Consider the following 18,345-nt stretch of genomic DNA (forward strand, 5'->3'; position numbering starts at 1 on the left):
GGTGACGTCAGAAGAAGGGGGGGCGAAACCTCTTCTATAAATAGGAAAGCAGAGCCGGGTTTCATTCATAAGATTTCAAACGGATCTGCGGTGAAGATCTCGCTCGTGGACTCGGTGGAATTGCTGGCAGTTTTCATTTTCTTTGCTTTTTAGCAGAAAAATAAACTCCGCCTCCAATTTATTTATTTTTTGAATTATTTTTCTGCAAAGCATTGGGGTCGTTTGAAAATACTTAAAATCGCATTGGAACTTTCCTTCAGTTTGACGATTTTTGCAGTCGGCACCCTGGGATTTATCTTTTTTTCAAAAATTATTATTTTTCGATGTGGTTTGAGATTCCACTTACTTCATTTGCCTTTTCTTCTTCTTGGACATCGAGTTCCTTCCAGTCAAATATGCGGGTTTGTTCTGACTTCAGACGGAGCAGAGGGTTTGGAGGTGAGGGACAGTGTTAGACGCTTCACTCCTTAGTGAAATCAGAAGTGCCTGGCTTTGGCTTTTGCTGTCTATCTTATTGAAGTTGCTTCCTATATTTTTCAACCATTATTAAGAAGAACTAAAAGAGACGGGCAGGAGGCCGCTATTCGAACACCCACTGTGTCTACTTTAGACGTTTACTTCAGAAGCGACGTTTACTCACTGTTGGGATTACAGAAGCGTCCGACGCAAAGCGCCCTTGCCAGTGGACATGTATCAGGGGTTCCCCGGAGACTACGACTCGACCTCCAGGTGCAGTTCTTCGCCCTCCGCCGAGTCCCAGTATTTGTCTTCGGTAGATTCTTTCGGCAGCCCCATCGCCGGCGCCACCTCACAGGTAAGCCAGTGTGGTTTTGCTCCCACCCCAAGGCCTTTAAGATGGGGGGGGGGGGGGTAGGAGAAGGGGCAATGAATGGTAAACTCACTCTCTTTCAGTCTTAGATGTTACTTGCTATTTCCTCACTGTTAAAGAACTTAAAAAAAATCAACTAAAATGAAAGTGCAAAGGATGGATATGAAGAAGGATCAGGGTTGACATATCAAATGCATAGTAAAAAGCTGGGACTTCACAGATGGAGCTTGAGCTTGCTCAGATAGGGAACAGCAGTAGAGGGAGCCAGGAGGATAAACTGTCAATTGGGGAGAATGGTATTATTTATTTCTGCAGAAATGCAAATATATTTACGTGAACGATCCTTTTCTACAGCCAACTCATGATGTTTGGGAAATTCGCCGGTGCACAGCATGCGTGCGTAGGAACCCAAAGCAGTCTTTAGTTCTCGCCCGGATGCAAAGCAAAGCAAACTCGCGGGCAGATTGTGCCTATCTTGTGGGGTAAAAGGGTAGAAGGCGGTGGGAAATGGTCTGAGCAGAATCGGTTCACGATTCTTCCCGGGAGTCTATTTTAAAAAAGTGTCGATTTTTTTGCTCACGCCGCGTCGACTCGTTGGTTGCGCTTACGTGAAGACTGTGGCGTCAGCGGGAGGGCGGGGGAAGGGGGGGCCACGCCCACGTGGGAAAACTTTCACCTGATTGGCATCAAAAGAGGGCGCTCAGTTTGTAGCCCATTTCCTAGCTTAGTCCAATATATTAAGAATGCAGGTTTATACTAGGGTTTTAAAAACGCATTAATACTAGAGAGCTGTATTTAAGTCCCAAAATAAAATCTCTAAAACCTCCCTTTTAAAAAAAAATGTATTTACTATTAAAGTAGAAACATATTTACTAAGGAGCCTGAGTTAGTGATTCCAATGGCACAATTTTGACGCAGCCCATTCAATTCCAAAGGACTTTGTTGCAGTTGCTGTGCTGAGAATCACGACCACAACTTTGTAAAAGAGGCCCTAAGTGTGAAGAAGCCTATTATTTACCTATGGGCTTCTCAGTTTTAGTAAAAGAGCACCTAAATCTTAAAACACTCCTCTTGGGGATCTCATAACATTACTCTTAAGAATTCTGTAGTGCTAACCAGCTAAATATTATGCACCCCACCAAATCTTGGGACTTTATAACAGCACAAATATGGCTAGAGTGAGATATTTTTGTGATGTCTATTGTAATAAAACAAAAGAGCAGACAGGATAGTTCACCAGTGGCCAAAAAAAGGTCAGTGATTGATTTCTCAGTTGTAATTTTTGGGGCCACTGGTGGGCTGTCCTCTCTGCTGTTCTCTTTTGTTGAATAGACTGTGCAAAGATCCCTTGCTCTTCTGGGGGGTTTTCCCTGGATATTATGGCTACGTGACATACAATTAAATATGTATAATAAAGGAAATATATGGTCAAGTAAACTGGGAAGATAAGCCTAATATCAACAGATGGAGACAAGACGCAAAGAACACAGATTTCTGAAACCAACTGGTTCTACTTTTTTCAGGAAATACTGAGCCAATATTGGTTTAACCCTATCGCATGCATGGACATGCAATTCGGATGTACAATCATTATTTGTATAGTATTACCAGGCACATGCAGCTCTATACAGTGTCCCTTCTCAGTAGAGCTTATAAGCTAGTCAAGACAGAGAAGACAAACGGAAAATAAAACATTACAGGCTTTAGTTACGTGTTTTGAATTTACACATACAAATTACATTTTCAAAAGTTATGCTTATTTTACCATCTGTTTTGCAATGGGTAAGGTACTATGTGCATATTTGGCAAAATCAAACCCAGTTTGCTTGTGCCTAAGAAAAGGGTTTGTATGTCTATGTATGTAATTGGCTAAAATCAAAAACTGTTTAGCTTTTGCTGAAAAATGCAGCCAGTTGGTAACCATATAAAAGACTGCGGTATATACCTTTGTGCAAACTGTCAGGCAACCATGTTTATGTGAGAAGTGGGCTCTTATCCTTGAAAGTTCATCTATAAAGTCTCAAATCTCTGTCATTTTTATGAAGCTTGCAAGATAATATGCTGGCCACATAGTTGTCATAATTTGACACTGTTGTAGCTCAGGTTATTTTATCTATAAATAATTTCTGAGAAGATACTAGTTGGAGAATTCTAATGGAGATCTGTTTTCAAACAACCCCCACCCATTCACAAACGATATGGAGAAAGAGAAGTTGGCAAGGGTCAAAAGAACAGCAATTTCTGATACGATTCAGAATTGTGGGTCTTATGAAAAACATATCTCAGTTAACTGTGCACATCTTTCAAAAGTGTAAAACGTGTAAGATCAGAGACCTGTGTTGGAATGCCTTATTACAATGTGAATTTGTATTGGTGAAGTCCTGTCCACTATATCATTTGCTACTCAATGGTTCAATCAAAGAGGCCAAGGGTATTATTAATAAAAAAACAAACCAACTGCAGACAACACTGCTCTGCCTAGGCTGGAAGGATACATCTTTAGTTCTAGTATTTTAGGGGTCTTTTTACTAAGCTACAGTGTTCTCTTTTCTGGTTGTCTTCACACACTAAGTCATTTTTACTGCAATCTTAAACTGGCCAATTTTTATTTTTTTAATATTAACAGCCATTAGCACGCAGCCATTTTTGAAAATTACCATGTGGGCACTCGCTGCCATCCATTTAGTGAGTGGTAAGGGCTCAGCAGTTAGCGCATAGCAATGCAGATGCAGGAATGCCTACTCCGCACCCATGACGGTGAAATATTTTTTAGCACAGGCAGCGCAGACATTTCAGAGTTACCACAGGACACTTGAATGTGTCCCATGGCACTCCATTTCCAACTGCATTAGCGACATCGATTCTCACGTGGCAAATGCACTGAAGCCCATTCAGTTCCTATGGGCTTCAAAGCATTTATCGCAGGAGAATCACTACTGTGTCTTTGTGGCCTTAGTTTCCTCAAAAAAAAAAAAGAGACAGTTTTCTTTCTTAGAAAATGTATCATAACACATCAGTTTGTATTTGTGTAATAACTTTCATCCAAACTTTCCTAGCATTTTAGAAATTCTGTTATTTAAGGATCATGCATGCAACCACTTCTGTGAAGGTTTTTTTTGCATTATTATTTTGGTGGTACATTTCTGGTCTCTAGACTCTGATAATTTCCAGCTGGGGAATAAATATATTATGTCTGTTCATCCTAATTTGCTTTATTTCAACCTCTGTACTAATAACTCAATGTACATGAGAGATTGTGTTAATTAACAAAGCCCCTGAGACTTCCATACCATGGGGCTGTTTAGAGAACGAAGAGTGCACGTTGAGAGGAGCTGCAGCTTTTCCAGACCACAAGGGGTGTACTCTGGCTGGGGTCCTGCAATATTTGGAAATGTGGGAGGAGAAATGAGCCTTTAGAAAGGGGATGTGCTATTTTTTTTAAAGGATCTGGGTATCCCCACCCCTCGAATGCACTGACTCTGGATAACTGCTCCTACCTGACATTATGGAAAGGCTACCAGAGGTGGGTAGGGGAAGGGCTAGGGAATGCCAAAGGGCTACATGACCAGCAGTTATGTGGGGCTAAGGGGAGGCCTGTGTCTAGACCTAGTGGGTATCAGAAATGAGCAAACTAACAGATTCTGTGAGTTCTAGCATGGCATAATATGCCTGCTAGTACCACAGTTCCACAAGAAGAGCTAAACTAGATCTGAAAGAGTGGGCTGATACACTGAAGCCTCAACAGCCAGCTGATCAAGCTGTGTAAGAGATTCATTTCTGGGTAGCGAATGGACAGAGAATAAGCTCTTTTTGCTTAACATAGACCATGCAGCAGTTGCAGCTTGAAAGAAAATAAAACCTTACCTATAGATTCAGCACCAAGAGGCAATCTCTGATCTCCTGCTATGCATAAAGCAGTCTTAGCATGCAGTTTGAAATTTTAAATGCTCCACTAGCCTCCTGTAAAGACTCTACACTGTTCTCGAATAACTAAAGGAGTCTGGATTAGTAGGAAGGCCTGTTCTTGAGAGAGGGAAAGACAAGATGAGTCCATTAATGCTGTAACTTAGGAGGGAAGTGTTCTGAGGCCTGACAAATGGCTCACATGCCCGAGTCAGGCTCCCACTCCAGGGGCTCCTGAAGCTCGGCATTCACAATCGGCACCCACTAAGCAAGTAGTAGTAGTTGGAAAGGCGTGGCAGCTTGACTGAAGGCCCAGAGCTCCTGAACAAGGGCAAATATCTCAGTTGATGAGGTGAATGAAGGACTGAAAGACATGGGAGAGGGATCTTTAAAAGGAAAAATAGAAAGAGTAAAGAAATATAAAAACTGTCTGTATTCATGTTATGATTTCTAGCTGTCACTTAATTTTTTTTCAGTGCATCTGGCTTCAGCTGAATTTATGACACTAGCGTGTTAATGTGTGTTTCTGGACTTAGGATAGGGAAAAATAAATTTCATACTTCTACTCTGCTATGATAGTCACTTTGATTTGTTCATGTGCCAAATGAACTGTGGAATAGGGAGCCCATAGAACTTAGTATTTCACACTGTTCTTATTGGAGGTTGTTCTCTCTATTTCAGGAGTGTAGCGGTGCGGGTGACATGCCTGGGTCCTTTGTGCCAACGGTCACCGCGATAACTACCAGCCAGGATCTGCAGTGGTTGGTGCAGCCAACATTGATCTCTTCAGTAGCACAGTCCCAGGGGCAGGTCATGTCTCATCAACAGACCCCCCTTGACCCATATGACCTGCCTGGGACCAGCTACTCGACCCCGGGAATAAGCAGCTACAGTGGAGCTGCTGGAACATCATCAGTGGCACCAACAGCCACTCTAAGCAGGTCTACACGAGCAAGGACCAAAAGACAGCGTGAAGAATCGGTGAGCCTGGTTAAACTTAGTATATTTGGTCAGCTCAGTCTAGTTGAAGATTTACATTTTTAGGCATGGGCAACCCAAAAATATTTGCTTTATTTTCATTTCATATGTCATTTGCATCATTGTTTGGGGGTTTTTTTTGTTTTATTTTTATTTTTTTATTATTTATTTATCATTTTACAAAAACAATTATCAAGCATTATATCTTGTACAGTAAGATTGTATCCTTAACATATATAATAAGAAGAAAACATATAACATATTCTCTTACAGTTAAGCAATCTATAGTCCCCAGTTATTGGATCCAAGATTTTCAAAGAGTGACTTTACAAATTAAAAAGAAAATAATAAGCAAAACAAAGTGGCTGAAATCGAAGGGAGTTTTCTAATCATGAGTCAGTTATTATTCCAGTTCTTTCTTTCTCAAGACGTTTCAAAGCCACAAAATTTGTTAGGTGCATTGGATCAAAGAAAACACTATGGAGTAATAAAATTGGGAAATACTTTGAGTCCACAAATTAGAGAAATGGAAAAGATGATATGTGAACAAGAATTAAATAAAATACAAGCGGATATGGCTTTAACTAAAACAAAGTTGGAAAAAAATGAACTTGAAATAATTGAGGTTAAACAAGTACAAGAAATAGTGGTTAAAGATTGTGTGGCACATCTAAACATTAGGCGGAAGCGGAAGCTGGAAATGATTGAAAATGGCCAGCGAGCCAATAATTTAAGATTTCTAAATTTCCCTAGAGTCTTCTGTTTCTGAGGAATTAATTCCGCCCTTTTCCCAAGTATATTATTTGCCTGTTAGAAAAATGGAACAGCAATTGGATATTTCCATTTTATTGGGAATCTTCTACAAAGGATTTGGTCACACCAGCAACATTGGTAGCTACTGTTGCTTTAGCACCAGATAAGAATTGGATTATGAAGTTGTTCTTTAAAAATAGAACTAAAGAGTTCCTGGGACAAAAAGTACAGATTTTTCCAGACTCAAAAAAGGAGTTAAAACCAGGAGTAATTTCAGTGGGGGGGAAAGTTTTTTCATGGTTTATTTTTTTCATTTGGGGGGAAATATCATTAAGAGTGCATGCTCTTTTGAAATAGTGCACCTACTTTCCTGATGGCACACGCAAGCATGATGGTTGTTTGCAACAGTTCACACATGCATGCATGTTTGGAAAAGAATGTGCACTATTTGCAAAGAGCGCATATATTTGCAAATAATTAGAGCTGCATTTCAATTAAAATGTTTAATTATGATTAATTGCATGATTTTTAAAAAATTTAATCATGAGTAATCGCACAAGTAAAAGCATCTTATTTATTTATTTTCCACTGTAGTGACTCTGGGCAAGTCATTTAACTCTCTACAGTGGCGTACCTAGCATATGTGACACCCGGGGCCCATCATTTTTTGACCCCCCCCCATCTATATGAAAAATATGATTTTTAGTAACAATCTACATATCGCACAACAAGAGTGTACCTAGGAAAAGGCAGCATCTTAAACACTGCAGTGAGCACTAGAACACCAACACATACATTGTAAAACTAAACAAACCAGATCCTGCACAGTCAATTGATCCTGTACAGTCGATGCTATCAGAAAGCCATGTCCCTTTCATACACACAGATACACCCTCGCCCAATATGGAATAATCACAAACTAAAAATAGAAATATGTAGACAAAAGTTAATCTACATACAATGCAACACCACATACAATGCAACACCACAAAATCAGTAATACATGTCCTCTAATACTGTGCAAAATATAAAGACAGTAGATGTAAATTTGAAAAACCTGATACATAACAATCACCACTTTACAAATTAACAAATAAAAATAAAACAAATAATGAGAAATAAGAAAATACCATTTTATTGGACTAATCCCTTTAAGCTCGGTCCTCATTCCCACAAACCACCTGATTCCATCCACACAAGCCTTGAATTGTTTTATATTGAACTTATTATATTAAAGTATAAAAAGAAACAATATTCTGTACAATTGTCAATTTATAAATCAGCGTCTTCTCTCCACTCTCTCTTCCCCATTTCCCTTCAACGTCCTCAGCCCACTCTCTCTCCACTTTCCTTCAGCGCACGCACATAAAAACAAGCAAGTAATTTTATATCATTTTCATTCTATTCATTTATAGAAATTAAAGTCTAAATAATGCCAGTCACATAACAAAACATGATTTTACAAAAATAATTCCCTGCACAGTCAAGCCTGCAAGGATTACTAGATGTCTTTCAGCAGCTCCCCTCCCTCCCTCCCCTTTACCTTCGTGGCCAAGTCAAAATGATCTACCAACAATAAAATTTTAAAAACACAAAGCACACTGTACGTAGAGAAAATGTTAATTATTTATATTCCGCGGGTTTTCAAAGAGGTCAAGGCAGATGACTTTATGCAATGTCACCTCAGTAACAACTATACAAAAATAGACAAATATACCCCCTCCCTTTTTACTAAACTGCGATAGCGTTTTTTAGCGCAGGGAGCTGCGCTGAATGCCCCACGCTGCTCTCGATGCTCATAGGCTCCCTGCGCTAAAAACTGCTATTGTAGTTTAGTAAAAGGGGCTCATAGTGCAAAATATAGACAGCATATATAAATTCTCAAAACGGACACATTTTGATCACTAAATTGAAAATAAAATCATTTTTCCTACCTTTGTTTGGTAATTTCATCAGTCTCTGGTTGCACTTTATTCTTCTGACTGTGCATCCAATATTTCTTCCCTTCTTTCAGCCTCCTGTATGCTTCCTCTCCTCCAGACCTTATTCCCTCCCCCAACTTTTTCTTTATTTCATCCTGTCCCCTTCTTTCTTTCTCTCTCCATGCCCCCTTTCTTTCTGTATGTCTGTCTTTCTCTCTCTCTCTCTCTCCATGCCCCCTTTCTTTCTGTATGTCTGCCTTTCTCTCTCTCTCTCTCTTTCTCTCCATGCCCCATTTGCTTCTTTCACCCTGTCCCCTTCTTTCTTTCTCTCTCCATGCCCCCTTTCTTTCTCTGTCTGTCTTTCTCTCTCTTTCCCCATGCCCCATTTTTTTTTCTTTCTTTCACCCTGCACCCTTGCTTTCTTTCTGGCTCCCTGGCTCCCCCCCTTTCTTGCTTTCTCCCTGCCCTCCCCCATGCCACCGCCGCCATCACCACCATGCTGCCACCACCGCCGGGGAAAGGCTACTACTGGCCATCGGAAACAGGCCGGCGCCAAATTCGCCCTGCTTCGTTTCCCGTGGGCCGACCAACTCTGGCTGCCCGATGTCAATTCTAACATCGGAGAGGACGTTCCGGGCCAGCCAGGCAGCGATTGGCTGACCCAGAACGTCCTCTCTGACGTCAGAATTGACGTCGGATGGCTAGAGTTGGTCGGCTCATGGGGAAGAGAAGCAGGGAGGGAGAATTCGGCGCCGGCTTCTTTCTGATGACGGCAATGGCAGCCTTTCCCCGGCAGCAGCCTTTTCCCTGGTGAGTTGCCAGCTATGCACCCCCTTGGGCCGTGCACCTGGGGCAGACCGCCCCCCTGCCCCCCCCCTTGGTACGCCACTGACTCTCTATTACTCCAGGTACAAAATGAGTACCTGTATATAATAAGTAAACTTCTTTGACTATAGCCACAGAAAGGCAGTATATCAAATCCCATCACCCTTATCTTTCATAAAGGACTGATAATCTCCCTCCCTCCCACCCCCAGATCACCACCTTGGCTACAGATTCTACTGGTGGCCCCTCCAGTTCTGCTCGTAGGTCTACAGCTAATTGCCCTCTCTCTACCCACAGTTCTGTGTCTGCACCCCTCCTCCAGCTGCTCTACCTTAAAGGCAGTCTTCTGTTGATCTCTGACAGTGGCTGTGTTGCACATCTGCTGCATGCAGCCTACTCTGAAGCTTTCCCTCTGGCCCGTCCCTCCTCCTCTGACATCACTTCCTGTTTCTGCATGGGCAAGATCGATGAGAGGAAAAGCTTCAGACCCAGGCTGCAGGCAGCAAATGTGCAATTTTGCCGCTGTCATGGAGCAACAGAAGACCATCTTTGAGGCAGACTGGAGTAGGGAGATGGTGATATTGAATTACAGGTAGGGAAAGATATTAGATCACACCAAGGACAAGGGTTGGGTATGGAAGAAAGCAGAAGAAATGCTTGGAAGAGAAAGGAGATGCTGCAATGTGATTAATTTTAATTGTGACTAATTTTTTAAATTTTATTAATGCATTAATCACAGAGTTAACTGCGATTAACTTACAGCACTATAAATAATGTGCACTATTATTTGCAAATGAAACCCAGAAAATGTTGTGGTTTTTTTCTGCTAGATTTCATTTATCGACATGCAGTGACATGGGATATGTCATTGACATTTCTCATGCCTTTGCAAATGACAGCCCATCCCTGTTATATACTGTCAGGCCTGGTTTATTCCCAAATTTCTAGTTCCAGTTTCTCAAGGAAAGTCAGGATTATAAATTCATAAATGTAATCTAACAACTTGACAGCCAGGTTAGCAGTTCTGCCCATTTGGTAAGAACCTTGAGGAACTCAGAGCTGGCAGAGGCAGAGATGTTTGTTTTGCTTATTTCTTAACCATTTTGGGAACAGGCCCTGAATATTTTGTGTGTCTGGGCTTTGAAAGAACTCTTGGTGGCCGTGGGAGAGCATGCATGCTGATAAATGCCTTCCATCTTGACAGATGACACCTGAGGAAGAGGAAAAGAGGCGGGTTCGCAGAGAGCGGAATAAACTGGCTGCAGCCAAGTGCCGGAATAGACGTAAGGAACTGACCGATCGCTTACAGACGGTGAGTGTCTCGGGGCTTCAGAATAAAGATGTGTGAATTTTGAAATAGAAGAGAACCACTTTGCGCCATTCTGCATGCAAATATTTAGCAAAAATATTCCAGCAATTCATTTTCTTATACCAATTTGAAATTGCAGAGTTCTGGTGAAGTTATGAATTTGACACATCTCAATAATGTGGGCTAAATTATTTGCTTTCACTACAAGATAGCATCCATCCCTCTGCCCCAGACAAATGTTCACTTTTATAGGGAGTGACATCAGTCATAGGGTGCCCAGAAATAACTGGCAGTCACACTGGTTCTAGCTGACATTGTAGGGGGAAGCTGTAAATTGGGGTGGGAGAGAAAGTACATTTCCGTTTTTATTTTTTAAAGGAACCTGTATGGCAGTGTTTCTTAACTCGGTCCTGGAGTACCCCCCTTGCCAGTCAGGTTTTCAAGATATCCACAATGAATATGTATGAAAGAAATTTGCATATAATGGAGGCAGTGTATGCAAATCAAGTTTATGCAAATTCAATGTGGATATCCTGAAAACCTGACTGGCAAGGGGGGACTCCAGGACCGAGTTGAGAAACACTGCTCTATGGTCTCCAAAACTCATGTACTCTACAACGATGTTTCTCAAGTCGGTCCTGGAGTCCCTCTTTGCCAGTCAGGTTTTTAGGCTATCCACAATGAATATGCATGAAAGAGATTTACATATCATGGAGGCAGTATATGCAAATGAATCTCATGCATATTCATTGTAGATATCCTGAAAAGCTGTCTATCAAAGGGGTATTCCAGGAAACACTGCTCTACAACACCCTTTTTTGTTGGTCTTTTTTGTACCTGGGTCACTGGCTTCATGGGCAGAAGGGAAGCAACTAGCAAGAGAGAGAAAGCATAAATAAACTGAAGAAAATAGATTTTTAAAAAATCATTAGCAAACAGAAGGCAAAAAAAGCAGACCTGGGTTTGCTCATGGGTATTTCTGTTCCTGTTAGGATCAATTTCTCAGTTGCAAAGTTGGTGAAGGAAACTAAAAACAATCAGGTGATGTACAAGGATCAGGATGACAACCTCCACTGGTGTTCTGTCCTTGATTTTTTTCTCTTTCCCTCATTGTGCCATGGATCAGTGGTTTCCAACCCTGTCCTGGAGAACCACCAGGCCAATCGGGTTTTTAGGCTAGCCCTAATGAATATGCATGGAGCAGATTTGCATGCCTGTCACTTCCATTATATGAAAATCTCTTTCATGCATATTCATTAGGGCTGGTCTGGTGGTCCTCCAGGATAGGGTTGAGAACCTGCCCTTATCTACTAAGTCTATCCCCTTCAGTACCTTGAATGTTTCGATCATATCCCCTCTCAATCTCCTCTGTTTGAGGGAGAAGAGGCCCAGTTTCTCAGGACATATTAATTGGATATTAATCTACCAGCCTGACTATAATAGACTGTTGTGTGAATTATATTGTACTTTGAAAGTGAACATAAATCCTGGCACTGGGGTGTTGGGCTGTGGGTTCTGCTTTGTTCCGTGTGAATCCTGGAGTGTAACTCTCCCTGCACTAGAGAGGTGGAAAGTAGAGAACCTAAAATTAAGGTTTTGGAGAAGTTCACAATGACATCAGAATGATGAAGTCTTTGCTATGCAGTATAGGAGGTGCAGTAGTTATAGTACCTCTAGTTTGTTTGTTCTAACCATGGTTTGTCCATCGCTGTTCAACCTGTAGGAGACAGATGTCTTGGAAGAAGAGAAAGCAGAACTGGAGGCGGAGATCTTGGAACTACAAAAGGAGAAGGAGCGCTTGGAGTTTGTCCTAGTGGCTCATAAACCCAGTTGCAAAATCCCTTACGAAGAAGTGCCTGATCCGAGCCAGCCCGGTACTTCAAGTGAAGTGAGCTCTTTGGGGATGGCTGTCAAGGAGGACCCTTTTGGGCCATCTGGCTACCAGTCCGTGCCCCTCCATTACCAGCAGAACCTTGGCATCCCGGTCCAGGGCTCCGGACCGGTGGAGGTAGCATTTTCTAGTTCTTTCTATACACACAGTGAACAGCTGAGCGAGCAGTACCCTGTTAATCCCTCATATACGTCTTCGTTTGTGTTCACCTACCCAGAGGGATCCACCTGTGGAGCCACTCACCAGCGGAACAGCAGCAGCGATCAGTCCTCCGACTCCTTGAATTCTCCCTCCCTGCTTGCTTTGTGAACAAACTAGGAACATATATCACCACCCCCCTCCCCAAATTACAGAAATGCGAACTCGGCACAAACTCCCACGTTTGGGAAGGGGGAAATGGGAATGCCAAAAAATATGATGCAGATGGAAAAGGATTATATCGACTACTACTGCCAACCCATGCTCCCTTGTTTTCTACTCTTCAATCTTTAGAAATGAAAATGTGGCAAATTGTTTTTTGGAGTGAAGGGAATCCCTCACCCCAATGAACTCAAAATAAATTTCACAGGAACACAAGACTTGTTGATGCAGATGGAACTATAGAATCTGAAAAGGTGTCCCCTGTGTACTTAATTTTAATGATTTTATAAAACCAACCCTTCCTCACCTGTTCCTGAATATATTGCCATGCTCATGCTTCATATGTGCTCACCATTTGGATCTTTGAACACCTTTTCATGAGAACTAATGAGAGGAAAAGCACATTTAGGTCCAAAGCTTTCTTTTGCAAATTCCAATCCACAAAAGCTCTTGTTTTAAATTATAAAGAAAAAATATTTTAGCTACCAGAGTGGAACCAACATTGCTAGATTTGCCCAGAAAAAGTGTGTGTGGGGGGGAGGGGGAATGGGACAATGAAATGCCTTTTAAAACCTGACTTTCTCTTCCTGGAAAGTCTGCTTATTTGAAGCTTCTTACCTTGTGTTATATATCTGGGGTCTATTTTTTGAAAGCTTTTCCAATATCTTTGCTTTGGGGTTGGAAGGTGTTTTGTTTCATATGTGCCTCTGCTCTTGTTTGAGACCTGCAATTTTGATCTATACATTTGATTTTTTAAAATGTGTGTTTCTTATTGAGCAGTGTTAACCCCTCTCTACTCCAAAAAATGGATCACTTTGCCAGCGTTTTTGTGAAGAGTATGTACACACTGGAAGCCTGCCTTGAATTCCTGGGTTTTCCCTTATTTTTGGCAAATCCTGAAAAGTGAACAAAAAGAGATGGGAGATATAGATATATTTTTTGACTTATTTTAAATACTGTGAAATGATCCTGAAATATTGTGCTGACATTTTGTGTCTAATTTTTTGTATTCTATTTTGGGGTAATTAATGTTCTTGCACACAATTTCTGTACTTTACATCTAAATGTTGCGGTAATTTCTCTCTGCTTGCCACAAGTACTTACTATTCCCTTTTCCACACAAAAATTAGAAATTCCCTTCTCTGTATTTTAATTTTGTCTTTCTGACCTTTTTACAAACCATTGCAGGCTGCAGTTAATAGAAACACCGAAAATGATCACAGGTATAAGGGGCCACTGAAAAGTTCTCAGCCCAACCAACAAAGTTTGGGACAATCTCTATCAAGGCTATACACTTAGTCCAGCGGTTTCCACTTTTTTCATTCTGTATTTTTCCGACAGAACAAAAAAAGTGGAAAATCTTTGGACTAAGGTCTTTTACGAAACTGCAATAGTAGTTTCTAGCGTGGGGAGCCACGCTGAATGGCCCGCACTGCTCCCAACGCTCAGAGTTCCTATGAGCATCGGGAGCAGTGCGGCCACTCAGCGCAGCTCTCTGTGCTAGAAACTGCTATCGCAATTTCGTAAAAGAGAGGGGGGGGGGGTTAAGTGTATAGCCCTCAATGGAGAGTGCCCCAACCTCGATGGCTGGGCAGAGAACTTTTCAGCGACCTCTTTTTAAAGATTGTTTGCCAGTTCATACCAATGATTAAACTTTGCAACCCTTCCTCTCCTTTTCACATAGTCTTTCTTCTCCACCACCTCCACTGAGAAGTTGCTCCATGCATCCACCACACTTCATAAAGAAATATTTCCTTAGATAGCTCCAGAGTTTATCCCTTTCATCTTCATTCTATGTCCTCCTTGTTCCAGAGTTTCTTTTCCACTGAAAAAGAGGTATTTCTTGCTCTCCTTCCAAATTATATGTGTATTGAGATCTTTAGATCTGTTCGTTTATGCTTTATAATGAAGACCACTGATTATTCTAGTAGCTGTCCTCTGGATGGTTACATGATGTTTGCTATGGTCATTGCAGATCAATTTTCTTCCCTTGATAATTTTGCAGGTGGGTTGCCAACCCTGCCAGGTATTTGATCCTTATTCTCCAAATGATACTTTTTCCCATATAAAATATTGGGGTGGAGAAGAGTTGATTTCTGCCTGTAGCCCCTGACATTCATAACATCCTCACCATCATATAAAACACTAGAAGATAGATCTTTCTGAATCTTGGTTTAGTTTTGAGGCTTTCCCTCCAGTTTTGACTGCATCACTTCAAAGCTTTTTGGCCTGAATTTCTAAAATTTTTGCCATGGAAAACTCATGATAACAAGCATCTCTATGTACTGAAATTGCCATCGGACTCATGTCTAGTTGGCAGATCTCTAGCTCCTTCTAACCTTCCCCCCCCCCCAACACACACGAGCAGTTTAAGAACAATTGGAGTTCAACACAACACCCAGTACACACTACAGTTTAGAAAATGAATCCCAAAACTGTTTCCCTATATACAAAATCATTAGAAATACCAATTTTGGAGTTCTCAGGGGAGTTGAAGCTCAATGCAGTCACATTGATTACTATAGCTCTAAACTGAGATGGTGTAAGGTCTAATGCATTTTGGGAATTATCCTAATGAACTTGTAACCCGTTCTGAGCTCGTTGGGGAGGAACGGATACAAATCCAAATAAATAAATAAAAAGCACGATGTGGAGGAGAGATGAGCTGTTACAGATGAAGACACCTAGCTTCTTGTCCCCAGTGGAGGCTAGTTTGATTTGACTTGGAACCTCAGAGGAGGAGGCTACCAAGTCAAATACTCACCCCACCTCCAACTCAAAATGAAACTTGAACATAAGCATCAGGATTTAGTCAGCTGGTATTTTAAGGACACCAGGCTTCAAGCTGTTGGTCCTGGTTAGTCTGTTCATAAAACACTAATGAATATTTAAACAACAAGCTTAGAGTTGCCCCTTTAGAAGGATTTCTATCTCAAAGCACAAGATTGCCATAAAACTTCCTAACTAAAGTAGCAATTTTCTGGGGATGTATGTATTAGAACATAATAACGTTTGTACGGAATCTATCTCCTTTCAATTTTAGAGAGTGCCCTCTCGTTCCAAGGTAGGGCAAATGAGAGGGCGCTCTCTAAAATTGAAAGGGGATAGATTCCGTACGAACGTAAGGAAGTTCTTCTCCACCCAGAGAGTGGTAGAAAACTGGAATGCTCTTCTGGAGTCTGTCATAGGGGAACACACCCGTCAGGGATGCAAGACAAAGTTAGACAAGTTCCTGCTGAACCGGAACGTACGCAGGTAGGGCTAGTCTCAGGGTGCTGGTCTTTGATCAGAGGGCCGCCGCGTGATCACTGATCTGACCCAGCAGCGGCAATTCTTATGTTCTAAGGAAGATTAGAAAGAACCAAAATCTCAGAACTACTTACAATCTAAGAAGGGGAAGCTATGTACTAATTCTCAAACAGCCCAAATATGGTGGTGGGTGGGGATCCAGAAACAACCTGCAACAGCAATGGGTTTGCAAAAGTCTGATCTTTTAGACATTTTAGAATCAGGTGTGGTGGTTGCCATTAATTCACTTGAATATGCAAAAATAAAGGTGATAAAAGTAGAGAGTGGTGCCATTTTCTTGGACTAGCATAATGCCTTTCTTGACTAGCTTTTAGGAGTTACACTGCCTTCATCAGCTCTAAAAAAGGCTAGTCAAGAAAGGTATATTATTAGTCCATGAACATAGTAACATTTCTACTGAAGATTTCTGTAAATTGTATGTCCTCAAAAAAAAAAAAATGAGATGAAAACCAAATCTTTCATGTGAATCCAAATTTGGGGGAAGAATCCTCATTATGCATTGACCAACTTGGCCATGTGTGTGCATCAACATTAGAACTCTCCCATCATGCTTTGCTTTGCTGCTATGTTGTGAAAAATACACAGCACAATTCTCTCCTCCAACTATTTAAGATTTTGTTACATAACCTATTAAAATATCTATTATGTGTACATATGAAAGCATTTCTATACATTAGTGCTTTTTAAATGCAATGTATATTTTAACTGAGACCTGTGTAGCTTTTAGTGCCTAACCGTAGCTAGCTCATTTTTAAAATTTATTTCCGAAAGGTCTATTTTTCTCTCTGTCGTATTACACTTGAGCAGAGGCAGGCTGACAGGTTTTCTGTTCTCTATTAGTAACTATGTTAGCACTAGAAGCATTTCCATTCTGTGTTTCCAATTGCACTCTTTGTTGAAACTGTAAAATGTCAAATAAAGCTTTTAAAACACAACCACATAGACATATATTTTTAAGGTTTATAGGTCAGTGTCTGGATTTGTAAACTGTTTGTATATTCTATGAGCATTTTGTGTCCTGCTTTGATGACTCGATAAAAAAATGTAAACCTCTTCTGTTTGGACTCAAATAGCTTTTGGTCAGTATGGATGACATGTCCGTTGACTATAGTTTTGCATCACCAGCGTGTGTGCTGAAATGTTTCTTGATTTTTGAAGCATGTTGCAAAGTCCTTTTTAAAAAATATGCCCATAGGTTTTAAGCTGTTGTTAAATAAGGGATAAAAGTTCTAACACAGAGGAAAAACAGGAATTTCTGGAGGAGGTGAGTGAATTCTGCATGTTTTTGGGTAGCTGCATTCATTCTATTGAAAAGAAAACTGTGCTTGAAAGTCCAGTTACTAAGTAGCAATAGCCACCCCATATCATTCCATGTAAATTATTCTAATTTACTCTCTTTTGTCAGCTGGCAGATTCGGATCAGGTGTGGCACAATGCGTGGTGATCTTGAGGTCACTGCTGACCCATGAGCTCAATAGGGTGACTCCCAAGCACATGGAATGAGAACAAAATCTTGCTAAAGGCTTTGGATTTGACATTTAAGAACTTGCCAAGCTCAAAGTACATGACCTAGAAGGTAATTCCCACCCCAACAGTTTCCAATCTAATTGTAATTATGCTGCCATTTGGTTATTTTGGGATCAGCATTTTGCTGACGGATATCCAATGCTGAGACACACCCTGGCACCAGCATTGGAGATCCAGGCATATAAAAACAGAGCTAGTTAAGTGTGATATTCTGTACTTAACTGACTATGATGATGGGACTGGACTTCATGCAGTCCTAGTTACACCATTATCTTAACCCCTTAAGGGGCAGATATTGGCATTTAACCAACTAAGTACCAACTCTACTACTACTTATCATTTCTATAGCGCTAAAAGGCGTACGCAGTGCTGTACATTTTATATTCAATAGATGGTCCCTGCTCACGATGCCTCCAAAGCAGCCAGTTTTGGCTTAGGCACTAACCAGCCATTTTCAGCAGTATTCAACAGTTAAATGCCACTGAATAGGCCCAGTTAGTACCAAACAAGTGGTTTTTAAATGGCCAGGAACAGTTTCTGGCAGTTTAAATTACTTTGAACTTTTGTTATAGTTATACTGTTAGATTCCTACATCTAGCTAGCTATGTCGGCTGTACATCAACCCAGGTGAATCCGCTAATAAAGAGAAATAAATTTGTACCTGACGGCCACTGAAATGAAGTCCAGTTCTTGTTGTGAAAGAACGTTGTATCTAATAAATGAGACAGCATCCTCCTGA

The 18,345-nt window shown here is 41.0% G+C and overlaps 1 protein-coding gene across 2 annotated transcripts; it reads left to right on the forward strand.

Annotated features, from left to right (window-relative positions):
• The first annotated feature begins 82 nt into the window (after positions 1-82).
• FOSB (FosB proto-oncogene, AP-1 transcription factor subunit) lies at positions 83-13,943 on the forward strand. 2 transcript variants are annotated; one of them, XM_033957262.1, is made up of 5 exons: positions 83-814; positions 5,414-5,713; positions 10,415-10,522; positions 12,243-12,527; positions 12,628-13,943. In XM_033957262.1, the coding sequence occupies exons 1-5, from the start codon at positions 689-691 to the stop codon at positions 12,691-12,693; spliced, it is 885 nt and encodes a 294-aa protein (XP_033813153.1). In that variant the 5' UTR covers positions 83-688; the 3' UTR covers positions 12,694-13,943. The 2 variants fall into 2 exon arrangements, with proteins under 2 accessions (XP_033813153.1, XP_033813152.1); XM_033957261.1 differs by having other exon boundaries at positions 12,243-13,943.
• Positions 13,944-18,345: the final 4,402 nt, after the last annotated feature.

Source organism: Geotrypetes seraphini, chromosome 8 (assembly GCF_902459505.1).
Source record: "Geotrypetes seraphini chromosome 8, aGeoSer1.1, whole genome shotgun sequence".
Taxonomy (NCBI): Eukaryota; Metazoa; Chordata; class Amphibia; order Gymnophiona; family Dermophiidae; genus Geotrypetes; species Geotrypetes seraphini.

What these genes read in the sequence shown, in the direction of transcription:
- FOSB (XM_033957261.1), top strand. Translation starts at nt 689, where the DNA reads ATGTATCAGGGGTTCCCCGGAGACTACGACTCGACCTCCAGGTGCAGT. An exon ending in AAAGACAGCGTGAAGAATCG is followed by an intron (nt 5,714 to 10,414) that starts GTGAGCCTGGTT and finishes CCATCTTGACAG; the next exon opens with ATGACACCTGAGGAAGAGGA. An exon ending in TGACCGATCGCTTACAGACG is followed by an intron (nt 10,523 to 12,242) that starts GTGAGTGTCTCG and finishes TTCAACCTGTAG; the next exon opens with GAGACAGATGTCTTGGAAGA.